Source organism: Myotis davidii, unplaced genomic scaffold, assembly GCF_000327345.1.
Source record: "Myotis davidii unplaced genomic scaffold, ASM32734v1 scaffold805, whole genome shotgun sequence".
In the NCBI taxonomy this organism is placed as follows: Eukaryota; Metazoa; Chordata; class Mammalia; order Chiroptera; family Vespertilionidae; genus Myotis; species Myotis davidii.
Window position 1 is genome coordinate 287,599 of NW_006296430.1, and position 7,376 is coordinate 294,974.

Below are 7,376 nucleotides of genomic sequence, written 5' to 3' on the forward strand. Positions count from 1 at the left end.
GGGTCGCGACCCACAGTGTGAGAACCGCTGGGTTAGGGGGTGATCAGGCTGGCAGGCAGAAGTGGTTAGGGGCAATCAGGAAGGCAGGCAGGCGAGCGGTTAGGAGCTAGCAGTACCGGATTGTGCGAGGGATGTCTGACTGCTGGTTTAGGCCCGCTAAACAGGCAGTCGGACATCCCCCGAGGGGTCCCACATTGAAGAAGGTGTAGGTTAGGCAAAGGACAACCCCCCACCACCAGTGCATAAATTTCGTGCATTGGGCCTCTAGTATTGTAATAACTATGTACAGTGCCAAGTGGGTACTTGAAATATCAGGGGGATCACTTTGTAAAGTATATGATTATCTAACCACTGTGCTTACACCTAAAACTAATACAAAATATTATTGAATGTAAACTATAATTGAAAAAAAATTAAATTAAAAAAAAATTTAAAGCTACAGCTAGAGCCTGGAAATGTCTGGCTTAGGCAGACTGAATAGAGTCCCTATGACCCTCAGAGTTATTTCTATCATATGACTGTCAAACCAGTTCTGCAGTGATTCTCTTGGGTTCCAGGTAGAAAGTCCACACCTCCACTCAGTCTCTCACTTCCCAGTCAAAGGAGAAATGAGCAAAAATTGGCCTCAAGGTACATGTCTTCTGTCACCCTGGGAGCGAGAGCAATTCCAAAAGGAAGTGATACGTGCTTCCGTGGGTACACAGTTACAGTTGGAATATTCAGGGTCTTAGAAATCTGGAGCTGGAGAGACTCAGAGGTCCTCTGGCTCCACAACTCTGGAGCAGGAGTATGGAATGCCTGAAGCGAGTGCCTGAGGCACCTACCTTTTCGGAGAAGCACTTCCGGGGCAATGTAATTTGGGGTCCCAACCAGGGAGTGCGCTAGGCACCTCTGATGCTGCTTTCTGGCTCTCTGCTCCAGGGTCTTCAGCCTGTCTCCACAACGACAATTAGATACCTCATCCCATAGGTCACCAGGCTCCATGCTGTCCTGTCTGATGTGGCTCCCTTTTGCACCAGGAATCAGGGAAGCAAAAGAAGAGAATACAAAACAAAGTATTCACTATTTAACAAACCCATAGCGTAAAATGAAGAGTAATTCAATTCAGTTCCTGACACACTAAAAACCCTGTCCAACTGCTCTGCAGGGTGGCCTGAGATCTTGGGTCCAAGATCCCATGTGAAATGAACACAGCAACATGGCAGAAACAGCAGCTGCAGGCTACAAGGGTGTGGTGACAGCAGTTGCAGGCTGCACTGGAGCCTTGGATAACTGAGGGAACTCTGCGCCCATCTCAGGTCGGTCTCGACGGGATGTGCTTTAAGATGAGCATGGAAAAGCATAAGAGGATTTTATAAATGTGATAATAAAATGACTTAAATGCCAGAAAATGGGAATAAATTAAATGGTTTAGGATTAATTTTAAGTTAAAATAAAAACTGAAGCCTGAGCTACAGTATTAAAATAACTACTTTAAGAATCCAAGCCATAAATAATGGCCAGCTGTTTTTGATTTTTCAAAATAGCAGAACTACAGGAACCGGAGTTAAACTATTATCATACCTATATCCATATCTACACCTACAGATTCTACAGATACTGTAGATACTTCAGATAGTGTGGAACGCCTGAGGCCGGCTGTACAAATAATCCTCAGGAGTTTGTAAAACTTATTTTTTAGGGCTTATTTAGGGCAGAGTGATGGTTCTCACAAAGGCCCCATGACATCTCATTGCCTATTGGCCTAAAAATATCATAGTAAAACTTAAATACACTCACATATATCTTTAGAGGGAAAAGGATGTCACACCAAATTATAAAATAACTAGAGGCCTGGTGCACGAATTCATGCACGGGTGGGGTCCCTAGGCCGGGCCAGTGATCAGAGCCGATCGGGGCCTTCCAGCTGCCAGCTGGGATCTTCCTTTCCCTGGCAGCTGGCTGCCAGCCAGGACCTTCCTTCATTCCATGCTTCCCCCTGGTGGTCAGCGCACATCATAACGAGCGGTTGAACTCCCAGTTGGTCAAACTCCCAAAGGGAAAATTCGCATATAAGCCTTTTATTATATAGGATGGAGTGACACATAATTTCATAATGATTAGGAGCCACCAGGGCAGGAAACAGTTGCCTTAAATGGCTCAGTTGTGTCTAGATGTGTAAAGCAGGTGTGGTATATCTAAGACAGTACCTTTCTGGTAGTACTTTGAGTTGTGAGTCCACCTGAATCCAGTGCAGAGACCAAAATCTGTCAGTTTGATGTGACCATCAAGATCTATCAAAATGTTGTCTGGCTTGATGTCTCGGTGGATAAAGCCCATTTTGTGGACACTCTCGATGGCCAGAGTCAACTCTGCAATGTAGAAGCGGGCCAGGTGCTCCGGGAAGATCTCCATCCGAATGAGCAGGCTCATCATATCGCCCCCAGGGATGTAGTCCATCACAAAGTATAGGCTGTCCTTGTCTTGGAAGGAGTAGTAGAGTTTGACCACCCATTCATTGTCTGCCTCAGCCAGGATGTCCCTCTCAGCCTTCACGTGGGCCACCTGATTCCGGTTTAGGACATCCTTCTTCCTCAGGGTCTTCATGGCGTACAGCGCGTGAGTGTCAACCTTACACGCCAGGCACACTTCCCCAAAGGCACCAATCCCCAGGGTTTTGATTTTCACAAACATGGACTTGTCCATCTTGGCCCTCTTCAGCCTGTTGTAATTAGATTCCTTCTGGTAGAGGATCTTCCTCATCTGCTCCTGCTCAGCCTCACAGAGTCCAGCCTGCAGAGAAAGAAAATAAGGGTCATATCAGAGGAACCCTGACAGAAAATACCTGGCGGGAGATGCCCTAGAACTGATAGGACCCTGACTTGACCTACAGGAATGAGAAGACAGGAGAATGGACCCAATATACTCCAAGCAAGAGAACAATCCATTTTGTTCTTTATATCCATATACAGACACAAATCCAGAATCCAAAGGGATCTGGACAAAATAGATCTCTCTGTGACTTTAGGCCCTTAAAAACTAAAGGAAATCTCTATGAACAAAAATCTGTGGAAAGGGGACCACAAAATTCCTGGAACTCTAAGAACAACCTAATTTTTTTTAAATACTAGAGGCCTGGTACACAAAATTTGTGCACTTGGGCAGGGGTAGGGGCGGGGGTCAGCCTGGCCTGTGCCCTCTCGTAGTCCAGGACCTCTCAGGGGGGATCAAGCCTAAACTGGCAGTCAGACATCCCTCTCACAGTCTGGGGCTCACAGTCTGGGACCCCTCACTCCTTACCACCCACCTGCCACTGTGCTAGCCAGCTGTGAGCCCAGTTTCTGGCTGAGTGGCGCCACCCCCCCACCCCGTGGGAGTACACTGACTACCATGGGGCAGCTCCTGCATTGAGCATCTGTCCCCTGGTGGTCAGTGTGCGTCATAGCGACCAGTCATTCTGCCATTCAGTCGATTTGCACATTAGGGTTTTATTATATAGGACAGTGATGGCGAACTCATTTTAAAATAAATAAACTCATTTTTTTGGTTGATTTTTCTTTGTTAAGTGGCATTTAAATATATAAAATAAATATCAAAAATATAAATCTTTGTTTTACTCTGGTTGCAAATATCAAAAAATTTCTATATGTGACACGGCACCAGAGTTAAGTTAGGGTTTTTCAAAATGCTGACATGCCGAGCTCAAAAGGTTCGCCATCACCTATATAGGATATATATATTTGATTGATTTCCAAGAGGAAGAGAGAGGGAGAGAGATAGAAACATCAATGATGACAGAGAATCATTGATTGGCTGCCTCCTGCACACCCCCTACTGGGGATCAAGCCTGCAACCCAGGCATGTGCCCTGACTGGGAATTGAACCCTAACCTCCTAATTCCTAGATTGATGTTCAACCATTGAGCCACACCAGCTGGGCAGCAACCTAATCTATACTAATAAAAGGGTAATATGCTAATTAGACCAGATGTCCTTCTGGGCAAAGCCATGGTGGCGGGGCTGAGGCAGAGGTGGTTAGGGGCAATCAGGCCAGCAGGGGAGAGCAGTTAGGCAGTTAGGCAGTTAGGGGGATCAGGCCGGCAGGGGAGCAGTTGAGGGCATCAGGAAGGCAGGTGGAGTGGTCAGGGGCGATCAGGCAGGCAGGCAAGGGGTTAGGAGCCAGTGGTCCCCGATTGCGATAGGGATGTCTGACTGCTGGTTTAGGCCCGATCCCACAATGGCAGTCTGACATCTCCTGAGGGGTCCTGGATTGGAGAGGATGCAGGCCGAGCTGAGGGACCCCCCCACCCTCACCCCACCGTGCACGAATTTCATGCACCAGCCCTCTAGTATTTTAATAAAAGCTCAGGGGAAAATGAAAAAACATAAAAGAAAAAAATCAATGAAAATGGGAGAGCATAGAGAGTACAAATTTTAGTTTTAGAACTTGAAACTATTGCTTAATGTGATTTAATTTACAGTAACATTTAATTTAAATAGTTTCATTAATTACCTCCTTTAGCAGTTTTGTGTCAAGTAAAACATTACTTGCTGCCTGGCCGGTGTGGCTCAGTGGTTGAGCATTGACCTGTGAATCAGATATCAGGGTTCGATTCCTGTTCAGGGCACATGCCTGGGTTACAGGCTTGATCCCCAGTAGGGTGTGTGCAGGAGGCAGCCTATCAATGATTCTCTGTCATCATTGATGTTTCCATCTCTCTCCCCCTTTCCCTTCCTCTCTGAAATCAATAAAAACATATTAAAACAAAACAAAACATTACTTGTTAATTATAGACTTAAAGGAAGGATAAATGAATCCCTATTAGATATATCTTTCTTTATAAATCCCACAATTTCAATTCATAAAACCTCTTCCCAAAGTATTTTGTTACTAGTTAATAAAACTTAATGAAGTTTGTTAATGATAACATATAAAAGCCCATTTGATAATTTTCCCATTGGCACATGGTGTACAGTCATAGCTGATTCCTGCAGTCCAGGGAAGGGGGAAGGGAGGCTGGAACACCTGTAATTCTCCAAGTCCTCCCCTCATAACCAGACCAGGGCCAGGGGATAACTGGTTGGTACCAAAGGTGCATAAAACAGAAAGAAAAGCGATTCTACTGGTAAGAGCTTAGGAAGACTGAAAGGAGAAATTACTCTGGCCATCTCTTGCTCCAGCTGTAGCCTGCGGTTGACCTTCTGCTGATAGGTCTTGATGACATTTTCCACGTGCTGTTCCATGAAGAACTTGAATGCATAGGGTGAATAGCTCTTGATTCGAGACTCTCTTTTTTCCTCATCACGGCTATTTTTGCGAACTGGAACGGGAGAGGTCTGGATCAGCTTCTTATCCTTCCCAGCTCGGTCTGCCTTGGCACCTTTGTGGCCCCTGTTGGGGGGCTCAGAGGAGGTACCCCACAGCCGCTGCTCCACCCCCGCACACAGGCCGTCCATGTCCACCTGCTCGACAGCACCGCGCAGCAGGTGCTTGGGGTAGGGTGGGGGCGGGCACCTCACGTCCACATCACGAGGGTAGGGGCCCACACCCACCAAGGGTGGAGGCTGCTCATCAGTGGAACCGGGCCCCTCAGGCCCTGGAGTGGGTGCGGGCACCCAAGCCGGATGGGAGGGCCCCACAGCCGTCTGTGGCTCCGGCCGGAGCACACGAACGCTCTTCACTGGGTGCAGAATGTGAGCCGCTGTCACTGCTGTGATGGTGTTGGGGGAAGCCGTGGCCACAGGCTGCTGGTGGTTGCTGAAGGAGCTGCTTCTGCTAGGCACAGAGCCCTCCAGCCCTAGTGCCTGCTTTTGCATAGAGTCTCGCCGGACCAGCGTGGGCACCGGCCACGACTGGACAGGGGTGCTGCTGGCCTCGTACAGGTCCACATTGAGGCTGTTCCTGGAGGGGGCCAGCAGGCTCTGCGGGGGTGCCATCATGTGCACCTGCGGGGCCTGTTTGTGGTGTGGATGCGACATGTATAGACCTGCTGTGGCCCCTACCACTGGGAAGGGGTGGCCGGCCCCTGGCTGCCCAGCCGGGCCCTTGGCAGCCAGACTGGCATACCCTGCAGTGTCCGGTGGCACCTTGTTCTGAAAGGAAGGACTGCGCTGGACGCCGTAGCCCAGGGGTGCCCCGGGCACCAGCAGGTGTGGCCTGTAGTGTGGGCTCTGGAGCAGGACCCCTTGGCCCTCAGGCCCGTCCACAGGGAAGTTCATCCCGGCAGTCTCCAAACTTGCAGAGTAGCCCTTGGACTGGTGCTGGAGGCCACCAAGCGTGCTGTGGGGACTGACACTGGCAAAGAGAAAGTCCATGTACTGTCGGGGCACCTCCTCCAGTACACCACTACTCTCGTAGGCTCCGCTCATCGAATGGTAGGGGGGGAAGGGATCTCCCCCTCCTTCAAAGCTTGGCCTCCGTGGCACAGAGGTGGACGCCAAGCCTTTTCCTGCAGAGGAGAGAAAGAAGAGAAGTGGCATTAGAGAGGTCTGTCCAGTGGCTTCTGGCACTTTCAGGCTCTTCCATGAATGAAGGCACTTGGGCAAGGCCGAACTCTGCTGGGGCAGCTCCAGGCTGCCCCTGAATCAAAGGTCTGCCTTGCCCACAGAGAGCCCTCACAGGAACCCCTGGCAAAGCCAAGACCCTCCACAGCCACCACATCAGGCAGAAGTTATAGTGAAACACTGCTGTTTCCTGTACCACTGAATAAATACCAAAGGCCAATGCAGAAGAAAATCCCCATACAGCATGGCCGTGGGTCAGTTCCCTGGAAGCTGTGCTCTGAGACAAAACCAGAAAGGCTAAGCACCTTGATATGGACAGCCAGCAGGGCACTGTGTAAGGAAACTCATTCTGTCAAGAAGAAAACACAGTTTGTGTCCTCTTAACAGCAAAGATACAGCTTACAAAGCCTGTACAATTATCACTCTACAAAATAGGGGAAACTCCTTTGCTAAATATCATGAGTCCCTATCACACTCAGGGGTCTCAGGCACCAGAAAATTGTTCCATCTGCTCCATCCTCGAAGAGGACTATCACTGACAGCCAGGGAAGCTGTGTTTGCTCCAAAGTGTCTGCTCTGGAGTCTCTGGCCTCCCCAGCACCACCACCCTCTGCCCCTGGGCAGCAGCTCTCACAGTATGAGAAACAGTGTTTTAGAATCAATGAAATAAGCCTCCCTTTTGAAAGACCCCTCCACAGGCCTAAGAGAAAGTAAAAAGAACATTATTATTCTCACTCTGCCTAATTTTAATATCCAATGATTTTTTTAATCTTCTATAAAACCAAACAAGTACTCCCCCCTCCCCTCATAGGAAGTACCACAGGTTATTTCAGATGGGAGGCACCCAGGTAGGTCCCATGATCTACTGCTGCTCTCCGCTGCCCACCCTCCCTC

At 48.9% G+C, this 7,376-nt stretch overlaps 1 protein-coding gene across 4 annotated transcripts in view; it reads right to left on the reverse strand.

Annotated features, from left to right (window-relative positions):
* LATS2 (large tumor suppressor kinase 2) overlaps positions 1–7,376 on the reverse strand; it is a 73,217-nt gene that overhangs the window by 10,619 nt on the left and 55,222 nt on the right. For all 4 annotated transcript variants that reach the window (XM_015569152.1, XM_006771800.2, XM_006771802.2 and 1 more), the window contains 3 exons: positions 5,139–6,427; positions 2,190–2,772; positions 825–1,007 (listed from right to left, as the gene is read on the reverse strand). In XM_015569152.1, the coding sequence (XP_015424638.1) occupies positions 825–1,007; positions 2,190–2,772; positions 5,139–6,427 (2,055 nt within the window). The remainder of the gene's footprint in view (positions 1–824; positions 1,008–2,189; positions 2,773–5,138; positions 6,428–7,376) is intronic.